Here is a 22,230-nt window from a genome sequence, read left to right on the forward strand (position 1 = left end):
CCTTTGAAATATCCTTTACCTTCATGATATAAAATAGTGAAATTTACTGAAAATTCCTAAAATCCTTCAGAAATAAGCAATTATTTTATTAAACAGACAATAACAATTTGGGAGAAAATTTTGGGAAATACGGTTTCAGTACATTAGTATCAGAGAAATTCACATAACTGTATTCGGGCAGAAGTTCGCTTTAGCTTATTTTCAGACCACAATTACATGGGCTCAAAATCCCATTGGTTTCTTCTTAATGGTCTGGTAAGTGCTGGCACTGACATACTTCGATGATAATTTCTCTAGAAGGTCTGCTAAAAGAAAAAGTCATGCACAAGCAAATCAAAGCTGAATAGTGATGTTGTATTTTGACATGGGCTGCAGCTACCTAACTGTATCGATCTGAAAGCTTATAAATAAGCACAGTGTTAGGGATTAGCATTGTATAAACTGTCATTTATCAGTGTGAACCCTTCCATGGCTTTCTCTGGTCATCCAGCACCATTTTGATTCCCTTTGCCTTGTAATAAGTGAGAAAAGGTCAAGAAATACCCAAGTAAAAACAAAGACAAGTTATTTTTGCTTACTATCTCATTTTTTTATTACCAGCTCCTAATGTTTTCCTCATAATATGAGCAGCTATTCACAGAAAAGTGTGTTTCTTTTTATATTTCATGTAAAGCTTCAAAGAAACAACTAGAATATCATTCATATTCAGTACCTCTTGCACCAGAAAAAGGCGTAAGTAAAACTAATTAAAATATTTGGGAACTTAGTTGTGTCAATACTACTCTAACTGAAAGGTCTTTTTTAAGTGAAAAGATTTTCTTTTTCTTCTTTTTTATTTACCTATGATTCTAAGACATACAAGAAACCAAAAAAAAAATCACACTGTCTCTGAAATTATACATTATATACATATTGCAAAAACATTAAACATTAAATAATTTAAAATTGAGTTAAATACATGACTACATATAATAAATTTAGGAATTGAAAGCATTAATAGAACACAAAAAACCACTCAAATTAAATTCTAGATTTTTTTTTTCCTAAAAGCTAATATACTTATTTGGTGGCTATTAAAACAGGTGTATCTGCAGAGGGTTTGTAAGGCAGTGAGGTTACTCTGTATGCTACTACAGTGGTGACTATATGACCTTCTGCACTTGTCAAAACTCACAGAATGGACGACACCAAGAGTGAACCCTAATGAGTCCCTAATCTAGGGACTTCGGGTGATAAAACTGTGTCAATGTAGGCTCAATGATTTTAGCAAATGTGTCCTTCTGGTGGCCTATGCTGCTGATGAGCAAGGTGTGTGTCCCAGGTACCCCTTACCCTGGGAACTCTTTGTACTTTCCTCCCAATTTTGCTGCGGACCTAAAACTGCTCTAAAAAAATAAGGTCTTTTGTCTCAGATTGATTGTCAAGGTGATTTCTCTTGAAACTTCATGTGAGTATTGACCAGTATGCCATTTTTCACAAATCTCAGAAAAAAAAAATTATTTCCAAATGCACGGTGTCAGAGAGTACCTGTCAACACCAACAGTACAACATAAACTCTAGGGAGTAGAAGCAAAGGACGTGTACATTGGGTATATTTTGTAGCTTTTGGAGATGGTACCTAGGAAAAGAGGAATTAAGGGTTTATTTGAAAAAATGTTAATGAGACATTCAGACCACAAGAACTAGAATGAAGAGAGTATGCTAAAGCTATACCAAAGTTATCTTCTAGTCTAAGATATCACCATCTACCTCCTGGCATGTGTGAAACAAGGTAAGAGAGAAAGAAAAGTGAAAGGTCATGGTCACAGAGCACTGGGCCTACTCATTAGCAAAACTAAAGTCAGACTTTCTAACATCAAGGATGGCATTATCTGTTTCTCCAAACAGCTATTCTTTTGCCAGAGTTTGCACAGCTGACTAACCTGAAATTATGCCCACATACTGACTTCTAGTGAGTCCCTGAGAGAAACTGCGATAGAAAATATGTGCCACATAATGTTATCATGTATGGTTTCTTAAAAACATGGGAAAATAGCATTGTGGATTATAGAACTGGTAGTTTCTATATATAGGCACACACATACACACACACACTAAAAAAAGGGAATAATTATCATAATTATCATAAAATTTTGAACGTGGCAATGAGGAGGGGCTATATTGATGATAATTTATTCTAACTCCAATTAAAAAAAAGGGTAAAATATCTGAGGGAGGAAAACAGCAAAATGTATACAAACTAGGTTTCCAATTAAACTTCAATCTTCTGGTGTTTTCATTTACTCTTGCCAAAACACAGCGTTCTGTATTTGAGTTTCTTAGAGATAAATAATTTATAAAGTGATGCCTTATGGGTAAGAAATAAGAAACATAGGGTACAAGTTTTCCCCAAATACAGAAGAGCTGAAGCGATTCAATGATTCACATTTGTTTTCTGAGAGAAGAGACATAGCAAGAGGTAAGCAGTGGAGTCAAGATCTAATCAAGAATGACTAGCACTGAAATAGTCGGTAGTAAAGTCTTCTAAATGTCTAAGGTATACTAGATTTTTAATATCTAGGTAAAGACTTAAAAAACCCCATAAATAATTTAGCAATCACTACCTATGGTTGAAATTCTCATTGATTTTATATTATTTAGTTGTGCCAGCAATACTGCTTTTTATTTTACTGTCTATTTTGGCATAGTTTTAAAACATTCCCTTTACTTTGGATATCTTATATAATTCATCCCATTTTTTTTAAACCAAATTTAATTCTCTATAAGATCCATTATACATTATAACTATGACCTCCATAAATAAATTGACAAAGGTATTGATTTGTCTCTTTTCATGGGCAGCAAATTGAAATCATAAATCTTCTAAAAGTTCTTCACCAAATTAATGTGTGACGTCTTCAAGATGGATTTAACTTGTGCCACTTGATAACAACCTTTTCTGGATTTGTAATGGTTTCTTTCCACTGATTCACGGCTTCAGTGTTATTACTGTCTTCGCTTATCCAAATCTAGAAAGGAACAGTACAACCATTTAATAGTGTCTGAGTTCAAACAGTTAATTACTCATATAGATGAAAGACAAGTGGAAGTCTGGTTCATATATTTTCAGTTAAACTTCTAAAACTTTGATTTCTATTTGAAACTTAAATGTTAAAACACTTAACCTACTTAGTCACCCTGAAAACTAATTTATATGAATCAGTCCAATTTAAAAACTCAACATGACAGGGCACCTGGGTGGCTCAGTCAATTGAGCGTCTGATTTTGGCTCAGGGCATGATCTCACACTCTGTGAGTTCGAGCCCCGCATCGGGCTCTGGGCTGACAGCTCAGAGCCTGGAGCCTGCTTCGGATTCTGTGTCGCCCTCTCTCTCTGCTCCTCCCCTGCTCATGCTCTGTCTCTCTGTCTCTCGAAAAGAAATAAACGGTAAGAAAAAAAAAATTCAACATGGGATATTATAAAATCATTTCTCCTAAGACAGTAGTTAGTATCCTTTCTTATTCAATAAGTCTAAGTCTCAACTTAAAATTGTTCCTGATCATTTGAAACATTTCTGTGAGGATTAACTGAGACTAATCATTATTTAAGCTAGGTTAAGAAATGTCCATTCTAAGCACTTTTACATTAGATACTGCTGTGATTTTAATGGAAATCTAAACTAACTTTAGGTAATAGACATGAATGAACTTGAGAAAAGTGCAAAGCATCATGCAAACGTAAGGCATCACACTGCTTACATACCACAGAGGCAACATGGGCAAGGAACCCAAAGCCTGAATTCTCACCTCAGCTGTGGCACTACCAAGTGCCGCACTTGTGGAATTCACTTCTGTGAGACTCAGTTTCTAATTCTTTTAAATAAAGAAACTGGAGCAGATCACGGATTTTCAACTTCTTTCCTCTTAATATCCTGATCTGAAGAACTTTTCCTTCATATAAAATCTTACAAAGAACCTTAATATAAGAATCAGATAACCCCAGCATGCTCTGGCTAGTGTGAGGGTGGGCAGACCTTGAGGCCACAGTTGGCTCCCCCATCATGGTAGCTCCTAAGGACACCAGAGAAGCCAGAGGGAACAGATGGCCAGCAAGAACCCTTCCAGAATTGTTCTTCTTCACCAGACTCTCAACCAAGAAAGTGGAATCACCAAAGAAGTTATGCTGAAAATCACCTGTCAAGGAAATCTCCCATTCCATTCCTACATGATAGCCAAGGCTTGGTGGGACAGGAAACTCTAACTGAATGCAGTTAGTTTGAAAAGTATGCTACCTATGAGTTCTTGAGTCCAAACTTTTTCTCAAATAGGAATAAATGAAGAACAACAAAACTGTAATTTTTTAAATAAATATTTTAGGTAAAATACATGAAGAAAGGGGTCAAAAAGTATCAGTCTCTGAAAATTCACATATAATTTAAGGATTTCACACAGAGTGCTAATAACATCTTGTTATCAAGCAGACAGAAGCTTTTTAAACCAATATTGTAGATTTTGGTTTAAATCTGAATTCAAGTCAAACAATCATAATGAAGATAAAAGATAACGAGCTACGTTTGGAAACAACAAAGGAAACAAGTCCCTATAGGATTGGCAAGTAAGCAAGTGTCTGTTGTCTTACACAGATTACTAAAAAATTTTAAATAGATTAACCTAGACACCAATATTAACTATCTAAATACCATCACAACCACTGCTAAAACTAATGTTTTCTAGGAAATCAAGTCTAACATTATTCAGTAAATAGCATACAGAGTTAAACATTAAATTGAACATGACACAGAAAATCTCCAGCCTTACAAAATTTGATTTAAATACATAACGTCAGTACCATTAACTACTCAAAGGTACTGAAAACCTGAGTTTTCTTATAGTATTTATAGCTGAAAAGCTCAGAAATAGACTTGTTTTAAGATAAGAAGCCCGATTGTTCAGAAATTCCAACTATTTCTATTAAAGCAAAGTCTGGCAAGATTTTGTTTTTGTGGCAACATTAAAGTTTATGATGCTGAAGAATTTTACTCTACTCAACCTGAGTTTTATCCTGTGTTCCCTTTGATAACTAACTGACACATAGAAAAGTGCAAGGAAAGAATTCAAGATAAAAACTCCCCACTAACCTGCCCCACAAAGTGTCGTCTTCTTACAGAGCTCCGACTATAAAGCTTAATGAGAAAAACAATTTCTTTTTCATTCTGTATAAGTGGAAATATCATAGTTTCTCCCCACTTTACTCTGCCATTGGAGGCCTTCAGTAAGCGTGTCTTCTTCTTATAAATCAACTCTCCTGAACTGAACATTGCCACCTTCACAAAAAAACCTTAAAAATAAGAAATTTTGATATGTAAAATTTTATGTTAAATGTCATATAAAGATATATATCTATACATTTGGTGTGAAAATATAGATGAGCCACTTCTAAAGATTTGATGAGCTATTGGCATAACGGAAAACATCTCTAGTAAACTATAGTTTTAATCACACTTTATAAAAAAACTACAATACTCTGGTTTCTCTTCAGATTGTATAAATCTTTCGCCTTTTACAAAAAACTACAGCAACCTCCAATGCATTTAGTCTTTCTCTAACCTGAATGCCATTAAAGACTGGAAAATGTAGGCCTCAATAACAGTCAGCAATTGGGCAGCACACACTGAAAAGTATTAGACGAAAGAGAGGAGCCAACTCTTTGGACAGCTGGAGGAATTTTGTTCACAGTTTTACACAAGTAAATTTTTTTGCTCCAGACTCCTCAGGTTAAGCACCTACCCACTAGAGAAAATTTACTATTTGAATATATGGAGATGGAGAGCTTCCAGTAATGGTAGAATAGTTGTAGAAACTAAACTAACCTTCCCATAGATTACAATTATAAATTCTGGGAAAAAATACAAAAAAACCTAAGCGCTCAAGACATTAAAGATCAACCAAAAGCAGGAAGAAACTGGTGGAGAGTCAGCTCTTAAAGATGGGCACTGCACCGGGTAAAGTTCAGGTTTACGGAACTTTTCACCTAAGCATACTCCCCCGTCTCACGGATGCACGGTCCCTACAGCTAAGGCAGAGAGGGCAGTCTGCGCAGGTATGGGATACAGCTAGGGCAGCCAGGGCAGCAAGAGCTGAGGAGGGAACTTCCAGAAAAAAAGGAAACTGCAAAGTAAGGACCTAGACGGATCATCAGACTGACAACATGGAGAGTGTGGATAATCCTGAATGTGGTTTTGATCAAAGAAAGACACTATCAATGTCATAAGTAAACGGCATCTGTGGATCTCGACTGATGTCCTTGTGTCCTAGAATTAACCCTATGTAGTCCTGGTAATTTGTTCTTTTAAAGCCAAGTTAGATTTGCTTATTTTTATTTTATGATTTTTCCATCTATCTACGTAAGTGGTCACAGTCTATAGCTGTTTTTTTGTGTGGACTATGCTTTCTGTTTTGATATTGAGAATATGCTAACCTTATAAAGTTACTTTTTCCATTGTTTTTTATGCTTTGGAACAGCTTATATAAAATAGGAATTAAATGTTCCCTGAAAATTTGGTAGAATCCACCAGTAAAATCACCTTGGCCTGGTGCTTTTATTAGAGGAAATTCTTTACCTACACATGGTTATCATTTTATTCATATGCTCTCCCTCTTTTGCAGTGAATTTCTACAATTTCCCCAAATTAATTATTTTACATAAGATGTTTCAAATGAATTGATAGAATTATAAATGTTGTCGTCTTACGTATTATTGAACCACCTCTGAATCTGAAGTGTTATCTTCTTCCTTGTTCATGTTTTCTTTATTTTTTCCTCGATCCAACTTACTATAGGTTTGTCTGTTTTACTGATCTTTTCAAAGAAAAAGCTTTTGGCTTTACTGATTATGTCTTCTGCTGTTGTCTCCATATTTATCAACTTTGACTTTACCTTTAACTCCTTACCTCTCCTTTCCTTTGTGTTTGTTGCTATTTTCCTAACTTCCTGAACATTCAGACATCCACTGCTTTTGCCTGCCTCCAGGTATTTTCTCTTCTTGTAGACGAATAAAGGAGCACTCTTATCCCCGCTCGCAGCCCTGAGGGAGGCCTGCCCTCACACTTCCAGCTCTAGGAACAGCCATGTGACCCAGGCACACACAACCGCTGCACGAGAGCCCCTTCTTGTGTCCAAAGGCACAGGGAAGGAAAAGTGTTTCAAGTCTGTGTTTGGCATTTTCAGCTTTTTAAAAATTAAGTTTCTAGTTACCAGAACAGTCAACCAAGGGCATAGACCTAAAGAAAGGATAAACTATCTAGGCTGGTGAAGTATATCTGACGGTCCTCTGGACACTCACCCTGTGTAAACTAATGAGCCAAATAAGGAACAGCATCAAATGGATAAACATCAAGAGACTATGGATTAAAGTAGATACAATGGCTAAAATCCAATAAGGTAATTTTAAGTTAAAAGGTAAGTATTTAAGATAAATAACAAAAGTAACTATGATTTCAATTTCCATTGTTAAGAAATGTAGATAAAACTACCTTTTGCTAATATTTTCTGAAGACTCCACTTTGAACCACAGATATACTTACTCAAAGTGAGAGGTGATGAACAGCTTGGAAGGTATTGTGCCTCGAGAATCTGTAACTGAATTCTGCTATTTACTGCTTGAAAACAAGTCCCCAGTTCAAGTTCTGCATGGCAAACCTGGGTATCAAAAAAGTGCCATTTGATAATTAAGAATAAAGTTTTGAAGATATTTCAATAATTAAAAAAATAAAGAGCTACAGTTAGAAGTCTTAAAACCAACACTTTTTATTGACCCACAAAATTATGATATAAAATACTGTTAGAATAAAGGCATGGATTTTGTAAATATGAGGTACTCACTTTCATGGATTCTGAAAATCCAAGTTACACCTATGTACTTGATCCTCCAAAACCAGGGAGGTCAAAAGATAATTCAGATTGAAAACAAATTAAATTCCTAAGCAGTTATACGAAAGAAAATGTCCATGAAACAAACACTAAAAAAACATTTTCAAAACACTTAAAGTCATTTGAATTATTTTTAAGAATACGTAAACTATAATAAACGGTTTCATATATGTAAGAATCACCATTATTTTTTCTAACTGTAGACATGGCAGTAGGTGCTACCTAGATTAGAAGACAAAGGATCACTACAAGGAATGCATGCACGGGTTAAGAGCTGAATTACTGTGCTGAACGAGAGCCAGCCAGGAAAGTGAGCAGTAGAAGGAAGCTAGTGAAAGCGACGAGGCAGTAAATAATAAGGAAAAGGTCAAAGAAAACCTGGGGCAAACAATGAAATGAAGGATATTCAGAGGGGAAAACGTTAAAATGTGCTCTTCTGTACGGCTGACTGAAGAAGAAAGTTAGTAATTTGTGAAATGGAACACAAGCCAGCCTACTTATGTGGATTTCAAGGTCCTTGGAGTAAAAAATCAAAGAGAGAAACATAAAGTCATCCAAACAGAAAAATACGACTGTTCACATGTTGAGAAGAATGAGTATGGGAATAAAACAAGAGCACCATGTTAAGAGACCTCACTGGGGCTCAGCACAGAGAGGCACAAACATCTTTGCAAATATGGATTCCAACAAAGCTACAGAATGGCTGAGTGACACTTGATGAAGAGATTTGTTTTTGATAATTACCTAGTATTCCCTAAGCACTGTCACATTAACTCACTGAAAAAGAACTTTTCCTTGTACATGCTGTTGACAATCATGGGCATTCCCTTCAAAATAGGATTCTGCATTTTAAAATTGCTCGTTCCAGGATTAAAAAGGTGTGTGTGTGTGTGTGTGCGCGCACACACACACACACACACACACACACACACAGTGGAATATTACTCAGCCATAGAAAGAATGAGATCTTGCCATTTGCTATAACATGGATGGATCCAGAGGGTATTATGCTTAGTGAAATAAGATAAAAGACAAATACCATATGATACTACTCATATGTGGAATCTAAAAAACGAAATAAACAGACTCTCACATACAGAGAACCAACTGGTGGTTTACAGTAGGGAGGAAAGTGAGGGGATGGATGGAGTACGTAAAGGGAATTAAGAGGTACATACTTCCAGTTATAAAAGAAGTAAGTCATGGAGATGAAAAGTGCAGCATAGGGAATAGAGTCTGTAATACTATAACAGCACTGCATGTGACAGATGGTAACGACACCTGTTGTGGTAGACACACAGTAATGTACAGAATCGTCGAATCATTGTGTTGTACACCTGAAGCTAATATAACACTATATCCCAATTATATCTTAATTTAAAAATAAAGTTTTAAAATTAAATTGGTCATGCCATAAGAAATCAAGAGAGAGAAAGTGAAAAGTGAATCACTTTAAAGAATAAACTCAACTGTCAAGGTTAGACTCCCCCTTGAAAAGTCTAAAATGATTATCAGGGGCGCCTGGGTGGCTCAATCGGTTAAGCGTCCAACTTCAGCTCAGGTCATGATCTCACGGTTTATGACTTTGAGCCCTGCATCCGGCTCTGTGCTGACAGATAGCTCAGAGCCTGCAGCCTGTTTCAGATTCTGTGTCTCTCTCTCTCTCTGACCCTCCCCTGCTCATGCTGTCTCTCTCTCTCTCTGTCAGAAATAAATAAAACATTTTTAAAAATTAAAAAAATAGACAAAATAAAATGATGATCAAACTTGTCTATTTTGGCAACAAATGCTGAATTCTAACTTAAAAAGTGAAAGTACTATTTTTGCTTTTATAATCAGAGTAAGAATGGATTAATATTTGGTAGCCATATAAAAAACAGAGCCTTTTCTTATTTAAAAAATGCTACTGTTCTTGGTATTTCAAAAAAGAGATTATTTAAATACAGTTACTTGGGGTATCTGGCTGGCTCAGGCAGTTGAGAGATTCACTCTTGATTTTGGCTCAGGTCATGATCTCCCAGCTGGAGAGATCAAGCCCTGTGTCAGACTCTATACTGACATTGCAGAGCCTGCTTGGGATTCTCTCTCTCCCCCTCTCTCTCTGCCCCTCCTCTGCCCATGTGCTCTCAAAATAAATAAATAAACATTTTTAAAAACCACACAGTTACTTATTATTCACAAAACACCAAGGAAGCTATGAATAAAATTTTTTTATTATTATGGTTGTGTGCCCACAATGCAATAGCACTTATGAAAACACCTAAAGGTGGCAAAACTTCCCTTAGTGTCACACACTCATAGAGCTCACTCTCACAAAACAAATCAGCGCTTGGCAAAGTGTTTGCTATTTCTAATTTGCCAATGTCATTTCTGAATTCCACTTATTTATTATGTTCCAGGATATTAATTCTGATCGTGAAAAACTATTCAAAGTGGTTTTCATTCTCCCTATAACCAAAAAATTAAAATTCCAATTGGAACATCTGGGTGGCTCAGTTGGTTAAGCATCCAGCTCTTGATCTGGGCTCAGGTCATGATCTCACAGTTTGTGAGACTGACAGCAAAGGGTCTGCTTACGATTCTCTCTCCCTATCTCTCTGTGCCTCTCCCCAACTTGTGCACACCACGCATCCTGTCTCTCTCTTTCAAAGTAAACTTAAAAAAAAATAAAATAAAATAGAATAAAATCCTAATCAACTAGCAGCTATAAAGTGCATTTTTAATGGACACAAAACTATAGAAGATATATGATCTCTAACCCTGAAAAATGTATCATTTTTTAAAGAAAACTTTCTGAGCCTTCCTAGAACCGTTAAAAGTTAAGCTCAGTTAGAGAAAACCATGCTCTGGTGATATTTGAGAATATCTTCTTGGGGGGAAGTGATACATGATAGAGCGGGTCCTGGAATTGATGCTTCTGTTCAAATCCTGGCTCACCAACTACCGGCTGGAGGAAATCACACAAGTGCTTCAGGGTGTTGATGCCCACGGTAGGGATAGTGAGAGAAGGAAGCTCACAGGTTTGAGTGTGAGCAGTAAATTACCTAACACCACATCAGGGGTATGTAAGGTTCTATAAATAAAAACCTTGTCTCTTCTGCATTATTCAACACAAAGATTTGGGTTCTCAAATAAATACTTACATTACTATTTGCCAAGGTCAAGAACTCTGTACTGAGGAAGACATTAGGTTTATATGAAAGTCCTGCTGTTTGTGGTGACATAATGATCATTGTGGAGGATGGGTGTGAAAGTCTGGTTCTGTCACTTTACAATGAGAGTATCAATTTTCCTTCTCGACACAGGAAACAAAGCATACTACTTTTGTACTGGCCAAAAACATGAAACATTCACACCTAAATAAACTCACTGGTCCAATACAGCCCCTCAGCTCTTTTTTCAGGGCATCAATCTTTTTGTACTCCTAACACCCAGCACACAACAGATATACAATTGTTTGTAAGACCTCTAAAACAGGAAATAATTTGGTAGAATCTTAGGCAAAATCATTCACTCAGATTCTCCAAGGCAGGTAAGATGATAACAACTCAATTCTCCAGAAAATACCTTTGCTGAGTTGTCTTCTGATATGCTCGACTAGTCTTTAAAGTTTTGATATATGAACTATCCATTTGAATAATATATTTTGTGCCTTCTGTAAAATGTGGTTGCAGCTTATGTTGTACCAAGTTAGTTCAAAGATGCAAGTGACAAACTCCTTGTCATAGTTACAAAGCAATTTGCTATACTTAAACAGAATATAAAAAGAATCTAGTACAGTATGCTTCCATTCATCATTTACTCTTTCATTCCTACCTATGCACCCAATGGTCAATGCCAAGAATTTAAACAGGCCCTTGCTAAGAACATAGTAAAACATAAAGCAAACAGATAGAAGCTTGAGCCTCCTTTTTCTCTAAAACAAGTAACTGAATTCTAAGTTGTAATAAATACTGTACAGAGAACACCTTGGAGATGGAGACAGAAAATAACAAACAAGAAAGAACTACCCAAAAATTTCACTTCTTGATCAATTATAGAAATCCTTTGTTTTTTATTTTTTAATCTCTAATTTAATTCCCTTCTAATTCAGTGGTTCTCAAGCTAGGGTGCAGAGGAGAATCACCTGGGAAGCTTCTAAAAACTATAGATGCTCCTGGCCTCCTGCCACCCACCTCCCCCCACCTTCCCCACCAAATTCTGATTTAATGTTTAGCCAGGGTTAAGAACCACTTTAAGTCACATTAAATATTTTTGAAGGCAGGTAAAATATAAATCCTATATAAAAGTACATATAGGCTTGACCTTACAAAAGCTTATAAAGATTTAAAGATTAAAAGATTTCTATAACTGTTATCCTCACATAGAAACTATGTATGTAAATTACTAGGGATTTTTAAACAATTTTAAGACAGTGGTCAGCTGTCTAGTTGAGAAGATCCAATATCAGTTCTCAAAAATCAATCACCACTACAGATAATCAAGTTCTTTACAAAAACAGACAACCTAGCTGTAAGGGCCTCTGTTCTACCCAATTTATGGACAAATGTTTAGCTTACTCATGATTAAAACCACTTTCCTAATGTCTTTTAAGGGCCTCCCCCTCCATTTTTTTTAAGTAGGCTTCACACCCAGCCTGAAGCCCAATGCAGGGCTCAAACTTATGACCTGAGATCAGACCTCAGCTGAGATTGAGAGTCAAATGCTTAACGAACTGAGCCACGCAGGCGTTCCAACAGAATTTTTTTAAAGGCAGTATTGATTGAGTTTGGAATTTATGATTCTTTCTTGCTATTCCTAAGTTATCAACTATAAAAATACTTTTAAAAAGTTAACAAAATTACTCATAACTTCAGGAGTATTTTCCCCGAAGTATAAAATGTAAAACATTAATAAAAATGCCCTAGGAGAAGGTAACCCTAATGTTATTTTCAATGGAAAAAGCAAAGGGTCTCTGTTAACTTGTTATCACTTATTTAGAAAGCATTATTAAACACTGACATTATTATTATTATTATTATTATTATTATTATTGCTTCTTGAGAGCCTTCCCGATCCTCTAATATATTCTAGAGTGTTCAAGTTATAAAAGTCATCCATGAAATAATTCTGAAAGTATGAAACACTTTTATAGTAATACCACTATCACTTACAGACATTTTTGAAGGTGGCGTTATATCCAAAGAGTAATCCATTTCCTGTGTGCTAAGAGCTCTGAGTGACAGTGAGCATTCTCCGATGGTTTTCTTCCTGGGAGTCTGTGTTTGAATCTTAAATACAAGCCTTACAGTTTGTAGACTTTGGAGTTTAATAGCAAATACAAAAGTTTCCATAAATTCAATAGTCTAAAAAAAAAAAAACACAGGAAAATAATATAAAATATATAAATAAAATGACTGGAAAAAAATGATATGACAATCCCAAAGAAATGAAAATAACACTTTATAATCTAAGAAAGGAAGATCTAATTTCTTACAACCACAACAAAAATTTTTCGGTGTAAATTAAGATGACAATAACCATGACTTGTCTTTCCAGAATTTATCCTGGATCCTGCCTTTCTTAATTTCACAAATTATCCTTTTAATTACTAAGGGACTCAGGTCAATATCAAAACCAAGGTTAGCAGAATAGAGCTTTTCTCGTTTTTGAAAATTAGGTTGTTTTCCATTTTTGGTTCTGGGGCATCGTTCCTGCTCAACAACCACCATTTTGCAACAGTTAATAAGTGGTTCAAGAATCTCATGTGTGCTCTCTCAGGAAGTCCCCCAAATCTCTGTTCACATTGAGAGACTTGAATTATTTCTGTTCTTTGTCTAATGTTCTTCCCATCTACCTTGGGATTTGATTTCTCTTTTGGGGACGTTTGCCCCACTCTTTCCAATCTGAAAATCAGTCTCCTGGAAAAGTCCTACCTTCTCTCCTAAGCATCCACTCCAGGCAGCAAGTCAGTGCTCAGAATATTTTCCCCAATGTTCCTTTTGTTACTCTTCACATTTTGTTACTCTAACATCTTCTGGACACTAGAATGATTTTTGCTATACAATTCCTTCTTCCCACGTTTACCGCATTCTTTTGAAAAGGAGCTTTTGTGTGTGTGTGTGTGTGTGTGTGTGTGTGTGTGTGTGTGTGTGTGTTTCCTTTTTCCTTTTTCCTTTTGCAAAGGCAAGCGACTAACAACAATATTTTAGATACTGTGACCAAATTGTCACTGTTATTGTGACTGTTTATGTCTGTATGCTCAAAATTGTTTCTGAGAGCCTCCCAACCACCAGAGCTATCTTTTTCTCTGAGTCTCAACCACATGATCACACCAACAATATAGTATACATAAAGTGTTTAATTTTTAAACTGAGATGGAATGAGCTTACACATGCAGTAGTGTGTTGCCTGATTCCACATTTTGCTACAACAGAGGTAAACAAGTTGATACGAAGTAATAAATTAAATTTTTTTAATGTTTTTATTTTATTTTGAGAGACAGAGACAGAGAGGGAGCAGGGGAGGGGCAGAGAGAGAGACAGGGAGACACAGAATCTGAGGCAGGCTCCAGGCTCTGAGCTGTCAGCACAGAGCCCAACGTGGGGTTCGAACGCATGGACTGTGAGATCATGACCTGAGCCGAAGTCGGACGGTTAACCGACTGAGCCACCCAGGCACCCCAGTAGTAATAAATTTTAAAAGTAATTTTAAATTTTAAAATTTAAAACTGCCATGCCAGTTTTAATATAAGAACAATTTCTCCTAACTTAACTCACAATTACATTTGAAAATCAGAAAGTAAAATTGTTTACTTTAGGAAGGATTCATCTTGAATGTCAGCATCATAACCAGAGTTAAGATTTATTTCCATCTAGACTTCCTAAAAGGCATATTTTCATAGTGTGAGATACTAATGCATATACATTAACTTTGATTACTGCCTTTTTACTTATTAAGAACATTTTTCCATGTCCTTAAAAATTCTACCCAAACATATTCTACTGCTGCCTAGTAGTCTATCACACAGTGTTAGGGTTTAAATTTGGCCCCCGGGGGCGCCGGGGTTAAACATCCGACTTCGGCTCAGGTCATGATCTCACAGTTTGTGGATTTGAGTCCCGCGTTGGGCTCTGTGCTGACAGCTCAGAGCCTGGAGCCTGTTTCGGATTCTGTATCTCCCTTTCTCTCTGACCCTCCCCTGCTCACGCTGTGTGTGTCTCTCTCTCAGAAATAAATAAAAACATTAAAGAAAATAAATTAAATTTGGCCCCCGAAAGCTATGCTAAAGTCCTAAAACCCAGTAACTCAGCATGTGACCTTATCTGGAACTAGGGTCCTTGAAGACGTAGCTAGTGATGTTAAGGTGAGGTCGTCCAGGAGTGGGGGGCTGCAAATCAACAGGACTAGGGCCCTCGTAAGAAGGTGGCCACATGAAGATGCAGTGACAGAAGGAAAATGCCATGTGAAGATGGAAGCATAAACGAAGTCAAGGAATGACTCGGATTGCTAACCATTACCAGGAACGAGGAAGGCGGCATGGAACAGCTTTTCCCTCACCACTCAAGGAAGGAATCAACACTAATGACACCTTGATTTCGGACTTACTCTAAAACTGAGAGAGAAACTTCTGTTGCTCTAAGCCACCCAGTTGGTGGTACTTTGTTACAGCAACCTGAGGAAATTAATACACATGGTATAGATAGCACGAATTTTCTCAACCGTTCCCTTATGTGAGACATACAGATAGTTTCCAATTTTTCCCCTATGAACAAAACTGCCAAAAATACTTTACACATTTTTTATTTGCCTTTTAAACTATTTCCATGGAACACATTCCAAGTAGAATTACTATGTAAAAGCATATAAATATTTCAAGGTTTCGATGTGGTTTGTCAAAATAATTTCCAGAAAGTTCAATATTCTAGAGTATTTATAAAGTTTCTTTTCATTTTAATAAGGAAGAAAAAAAGAGAAAGCAATATGCAATTTAAATTTGTATTTCTATAATTACTAGTGAGAGTAAGTTTTTTCATGGTTATTAGTTATTTGAAAAGCCTTATTTTAAAATTATACATACTTATAGAAAACACCTTTCATTTACATGGAAAAATACCAAGCTCTCAACCCATATCAGAAGACAAAAATGAAGATATATTTATTTATTTTTTTTTTAAATGTTTTATTTATTTCTAGGAGAGAGAGAGAGAGACAGCGTGAGCAGGGGAGGGTCAGAGAGAGAGGGAGTCACAGACTGACACAGGCTCCAGGCTCTGAGCTGGCAGTCAGCACAGAGCCCGACGCAGGGCTCGAACCCACGAACCGCGAGATCATGACCTAAGCGAAAGTCGGACGCTTAACCGACTAAGCCACCTAGGCGCCCCAAATGAAGACATATTTAAACTAATGTGAACTCTAAAATCTGTAAAACCAAAGTCAGAGTAAGTTTTCCAGTTATAACAGCTGGGAGTGTATAGAAGAAATTTACTGCAATGGTGCGATTATTTCTCAGACCTAAGTGAGTTAGGAGGAAGGACAATTAAGATACAGACATTCATTTTCCTTTCATACAAGAAAAATAGCCTTAGATACTGTTTATCTTGTACATACTTTCGTGATTAAGATTTTGTTTTTAGGGGCATCTGGGTGGCTTAGTCAGTTAAGCATCCAACTCTAGATTTCAGCTCTGATCCTGATCTCGCAGTTTGTGAGTTCAAGTCCCACAATGGGCTCTGTGCTGACAGTGTGGAGCAGCTTTGAATTCTCTCTCTCTCTCTCTCTCTCTCTCTCTCTCTGCCCCTCTCAAGCTCACTTTCTCACTCTCTCTCTCAAATTAAATAAACGTAAAAAAAATTTCTTTTGAAATGCATCTTAACATTGGGCAATGAAGTATCAAGTATTTTTAAGGCTCAAAATTGTCTTTAAAAAGCAAGACGTGTATAATTTGCAATTTCCTCAAAATAAAACACTTTATTTCAATTCTTTGAGTGGTTTATAGTGACAGGTATTAAAAAAAAAAAACATAAAAAGGAATTGAAACAAAAACAGCCACTTACATTAGAGCCTTCCTTGGCTGAAGATTTGAAATGCACTGGTTTGGGCAACGTTAGTATCCCTTTCACAGAAATAGCAGGAGTGTCTCCACAACTAGAAGGCCAGCTTAAATCTCTGCACTAAAAAAATTAAAAATACAGATTGAATTTTATAAAGGGCTCTGACAATACAAATATTTGATGTATTTCTCGAGCTAATGATTTAAATGCAAACTATAAACGCCAACGAGTCTACTGAGATCTCGTTTCATCTACCTTAAAATAATTTGACATTTACTGTTTTAGACATCATATCAATCTCCTTCTTGAGGCTAAAACCATAATTCCAACATACCTACAGATTTATTTTCTTTAGAGGCTTTATTAAATACTGTTTTCTTCAAAATGCTATAGAATCCTAAATTCCAAAGAAGGCATGGTTCCATTCCCCCAGAGAAACAGTAGATGCTTATGATGAAAATATTCTATTTTGTAAGCATAGTTCATATTAACTAAATTAACTTACCTGTAAAACTGTGATCCAGATCTGTTCTACTGAAGAATTATAAAACACTTTCACATTCAGTCTCCCAAAATCTCTTTCATCTCCTGACAGAGTAATTGTATCTGAATTGTAAAAGGACAGGGACATTTGAAATGTTATGCAATCATTCCACTCCAATTATGCCTTGATACAATCCAATTTTAAGAGTACAACTGAAAAATGGCAAAATTATTCTTTTAACTTGCCACTTTAATTAAAGACAAAAAAGACTCTTCAGTGTTTTATAGCGGGGGAAGACCTGCTATAAAAAGTGCATGGCTTAAAAACTTCACCAAGTATAGCCTAAGAGATTTTAGTTAAAACTAAGATAATCTTTCCCACAGAATACTGATATGGCTTTAATCCTGTATGCTTCTGGAAGTTCCTTCACTAGTATACTTTAAAACAAACAAACAAGAGGTGTGTAACTGCTTTGCCTTTTTTAAAGATGCATTCGTGCCTGAGCACAACAAATGGGTCATGTAATCTGAGTATTCATATGCTGATAACATAGATAAAACCATCTAGAGTCTTTCTTTTTTGCCTTATCATATATATGTTCAAATTACTACTAGGAAGAAATCATCCCCCTAAGAGTATTTTTTAAAAAGGTACTTTATTCCTTACCCAGGCTTCTGTTACTCCCCTGGGAATTCTTCCGGGAAGAAGAACTGCTCGGCACGCTGGACAGAGAATCATGTCTCTAGAGGTGAAATTGTTCTCCGGTCAGGTGTCGCACATCAGACTTCAAGAATTCTGAAACTTATGCCCCAACAGCCCCACCCCCCGCATCAAACTGCATGCTAACCATTTTGACAGTGCTACTGGTCAGACAGTAAAGGGGGAAAAAGGCTTTCTGTGTGTTAACAGGAAAAGTCTTAAATAACTTACTAGATCACATGTGGGGAAAGCCTTTGCCATCTGGGGTTTGGTTTTATAATAAGAAGGAAGAGATTACTGCTTATGCTTCATACTTGAAAGTACTAGTAAAAATAAGAATATATTTGGAAGTGCCCTGTTACTTAAAAACCTGCAAAGTAGCAGCTATGAAGCACAGTCCCTCTGAACCATCAATATCAATATCACCCAGAAATTTGTTAGAAATACAAACTCGGGCCCCAGTGCAGAGCTACCGAATCAAAAGCTCTGGCAACCTGTAGTTTAACAAGTTCTCTAACCAATTCTGATAGACATTAAAAGCTGGTGCTATGGAGAATTAATTCTGCGAAATATTAACTCTACTGAGGATTCTAAGGATTATTTAGAATACATTTCCATTTAAAAAAAATATGCATATACATTTACACAGGAAAAAAGCCCGCAAGTATATGCAACAATAATTTCATAGTGCTTTTATGCCCAGTTACAGGAATATAGGTGATTTGTCTTTTTACTTTGCTTAACTCTACTTTCGAATTTTTGATAATTATAATTTACTTATATATATATATTTTTAATATTTTTATTTATTTCTAGGAGAGAGAGAGAGACAGTGTGAGCAGGGGAGGGTCAGAGAGAGGGAGTCACAGACTGAAACAGGCTCCAGGCTCTGAGCTGGCAGTCAGCACAGAGCCCGACGCGGGGCTCGAACCCACGAACCGCGAGATCATGACCCAGGCGAAAGTCGGACGCTTAACCGACTAAGCCACCCAGGCGCCCCAATTTACTTATATTTTTAAAAGAAACTTTTTTACAGACACATAGACCAATGGAATAGAATTGAGAACTCAGAATTAAACCCAAAAATTACAGCCAACTAATCTTTGACAAAGCAGGAATGAGTATCCAATGGAAAACAGACAGCCTCTTTAACAGATGGTGCTGGGAGAACTGGACAGCAGCATGCAGAAGAATGAAACTAGATCATTTTCTCACACCGTACACAAAAATAAACTCAAAATGGATAAAAGACCTGACTGTGAGACAGGAAACCATCAAAACCCTAGAGAAAGCCGGAAACAACCTCCTTGACCTCAACCACAGCAATTTCTTACTCAGCACATCTCCAAAGGCAAGGGAATCAAGAGCAAAAATGAACTATTGGGACCTCATCAAGATAAAAAGCTTCTGCACGGCAAAGGAAACAATCCATAAAACTAATAAGCAACCGACGGAATGGGAAAAGATAGTTGCAAATGACATATCAAATAAAGGGATAATATACAAAATCTATAAGGAACTCACCAAACTCCACACCCGAAAAACAAAAAAACCAGTGAAGAAATGGGCAGAAGAAATGAACAGACACTTCTCCAAAGAGGACAGCCAGATGGCCAACAGACACATCAAACGATGCTCAGTATCCCTCCTCATCAGGGAAATACAAATCAAAACCACACTGAGATACCACCTCATGCCAGTCAGAGTGGCTAAAATGAACAAATCAGAGGACTCTAAGATGCTGGCGAGGATGTGGAGAAATGGGCACCCTCCTACACTGCTGGTGGGAATGTAAACTGGTGCAGCCCCTCTGGAAAACAGTGTGGAGGTTCCTCAAAAAATTAACAATAGAACTCCCCCTAGGACCCAGCAATAGCAGTGCTAGGAATTTATCCAAGGGATACAGGAGTGCTGATGCATAGGGGCACATGGACCCCAATGTCCATAGCAGCACTCTCAACAATAGCCAAAACACGGAAAGAGCCTAAGTGTCCATCAACGGACAAATGGATCAAGAAGATGTGGTTTATCTATACAACGGAATACTACATGGCAATGAGAAAGAATGAAATCTGGCCATGTGTAACAACATGGATTACCTTGAGCGTAGCAACATGGATGACCTTGAGCGTGTTATGCTGAGCGAAATAAGTCAGGCAGAGAAAGACAAATACCATATGTTTGCACGTATAGGAGGATTAGGAGGAATTTAACGAAGGACCATGGGAGAGAAGACGGACAAAAATAATAGGGGACAGGGAGGGAGGCAAACCATGAGAGACTCTTGAATGCTGAGAACAAACTGAGGACTGATGGATGTGGGGGGGGGGAAGGGGGGTAATGGGCATGGAGGAGGGCACTTGTGGGGATGAGCACTGGGTGTTATATGGAAACCAACTTGACAATAAACTATTCAAAAAATTTAAAAAAAAACTTTTTTAAACATCAAAAAGTTATTTTATTTAAAAGTAGGAGAATGCTGTGTTAACATTAACGTTAATTAAGGCCCTATATCTCAATAGAAATACTATTTTTTATTAACTAGGTAGTTATGATCAACAAGAAAGGTTAAATCAATAAGCACTTTTAACCATATCATTTTAAATTCCAACTGCCTTCAAGATTGCCTGAGTGTATACCAACTGAGAGATGTAAGATTCATTAAGAAGAACAGCAACAACAACTACTACTGTCTTTTACTATTCAACCGAGAGCTTCCTGAAATAATGCACATGGGAGATGCCACGTGTTTACTCTTCAGATATTACCACAGATTTATCTACAAAAAGATTTATACATGTTGTTTCTAATGTAATTCACACATTTCTGAGTTTTTAGCTTGAAGATACGTTATTGGATACATTTATATAAATAATTCACCTGGATGAACCGCTGAGATGAACTTGTAAGATCAAACATAGACTTGCTGAGCCCAGGGGAACTTGGAAGCTTGCTGGTCCTTAAATCACAAACTACAAATGGATGTGAAAAAATTTCTTTATATTAAAGAAGAAACACTGGAATTTTACTTAATCACTATGAACTAAATCTCTGTAGGAATGCATCATAAATATTAACTCAATCTATTTAAGAGATAACTCTCCTAGGGTTGCCTGGGTGGCTCAGTCGGTTAGCCATCTGAGTCTTGATTTTGGTTCGGGTCATGATCTCATAGCTTCCGAGATGGAGCCCCAAGTTGGGGATTCTCCCCACAGCTCCACAGAGACTGCTGGAGATTCTCACTTTCCCTCTGCCCCTCCCCCACTTGCGCACACACCCCACCTCAAAATAAACATATGAAAAAGGAACTCTAATTCTAATAAAGTTTAAAACTTTTTACAATTATTTTTTGTTCCAAACAGAAACCAACATAAATCAAACAACACATTTTCACATCCACATCAACTATCCAGGGAAATACTCATTCTTTTTGCTCACATTACCTAGTTCTTCATCCAATAGGAATACTGTAAGAGAATGTAGGTCCTCTGTGCTAAATGCAATTCAACTATTTAATGAGTACTTATTGCATTAAAAAAAACCTGAATTCCATATGCTCCTATATTTCTAGTTTATATGTCTAGTTTGTGTCCTAAACTAGGAGATTCTTAAAGAATGGAACTCTGTCTACTGTGTATTCTAACACAGCGCTGAAATAAATATTTAAATAAATACTTCTGGTTTGTTTTCAGTACTTGACCCTGAACTCAGTGGTTGAGATAGCTATATAAAACAGTAAAATCTTGAAAAACAGGATTTTATGAACCAAATATATACATTTGTACCAGTTTAAAATTTATATAGTCCTCAAATATTAAACTGAGAAAGTTCTATCAGCATTTTCTATTTTCTTTCTTTATGCTTGTAATCTCATCATGAGTTTGTAAATTTATCATTTTCACTGGATAGAACAGGGAAGAAAAATCTAATAAATACCTATTGTAGAATTTCTGAATGGACAGATGATGTATACAATATAAAAATAATCTGAAAATGAAACTTTTCAAAAAGGGACAAAGAAAATGGAATTTGGAACTATCAATACACATAATTCATTAATCTTTCCATTTTTACATTAGATAGAATACCACAGAGAAGCCACAGTGT

General features: G+C 36.5%; 1 protein-coding gene across 3 annotated transcripts in view; it reads right to left on the minus strand.

The window, feature by feature from the left end:
• Nucleotides 1–1,486: 1,486 nt before the first annotated feature.
• TC2N (tandem C2 domains, nuclear) overlaps nt 1,487–22,230 on the minus strand; it is a 43,653-nt gene continuing 22,909 nt past the window's right edge. For all 3 annotated transcript variants that reach the window (XM_039232548.1, XM_039232549.1, XM_039232547.1), the window contains exons 5-12: nt 21,004–21,095; nt 18,091–18,166; nt 17,446–17,546; nt 16,944–17,060; nt 13,062–13,253; nt 7,563–7,677; nt 5,118–5,317; nt 1,487–3,008 (exon numbers count right to left, since the gene is read on the minus strand). In XM_039232548.1, the coding sequence (XP_039088479.1) occupies nt 2,898–3,008; nt 5,118–5,317; nt 7,563–7,677; nt 13,062–13,253; nt 16,944–17,060; nt 17,446–17,546; nt 18,091–18,166; nt 21,004–21,095 (1,004 nt within the window). In that variant the 3' untranslated portion in view covers nt 1,487–2,897. The remainder of the gene's footprint in view (nt 3,009–5,117; nt 5,318–7,562; nt 7,678–13,061; nt 13,254–16,943; nt 17,061–17,445; nt 17,547–18,090; nt 18,167–21,003; nt 21,096–22,230) is intronic.

The sequence above is a fragment of the Hyaena hyaena genome, unplaced genomic scaffold, assembly GCF_003009895.1.
Source record: "Hyaena hyaena isolate Hyena2069 unplaced genomic scaffold, ASM300989v1 scaffold_67, whole genome shotgun sequence".
Taxonomy (NCBI): domain Eukaryota; kingdom Metazoa; phylum Chordata; class Mammalia; order Carnivora; family Hyaenidae; genus Hyaena; species Hyaena hyaena.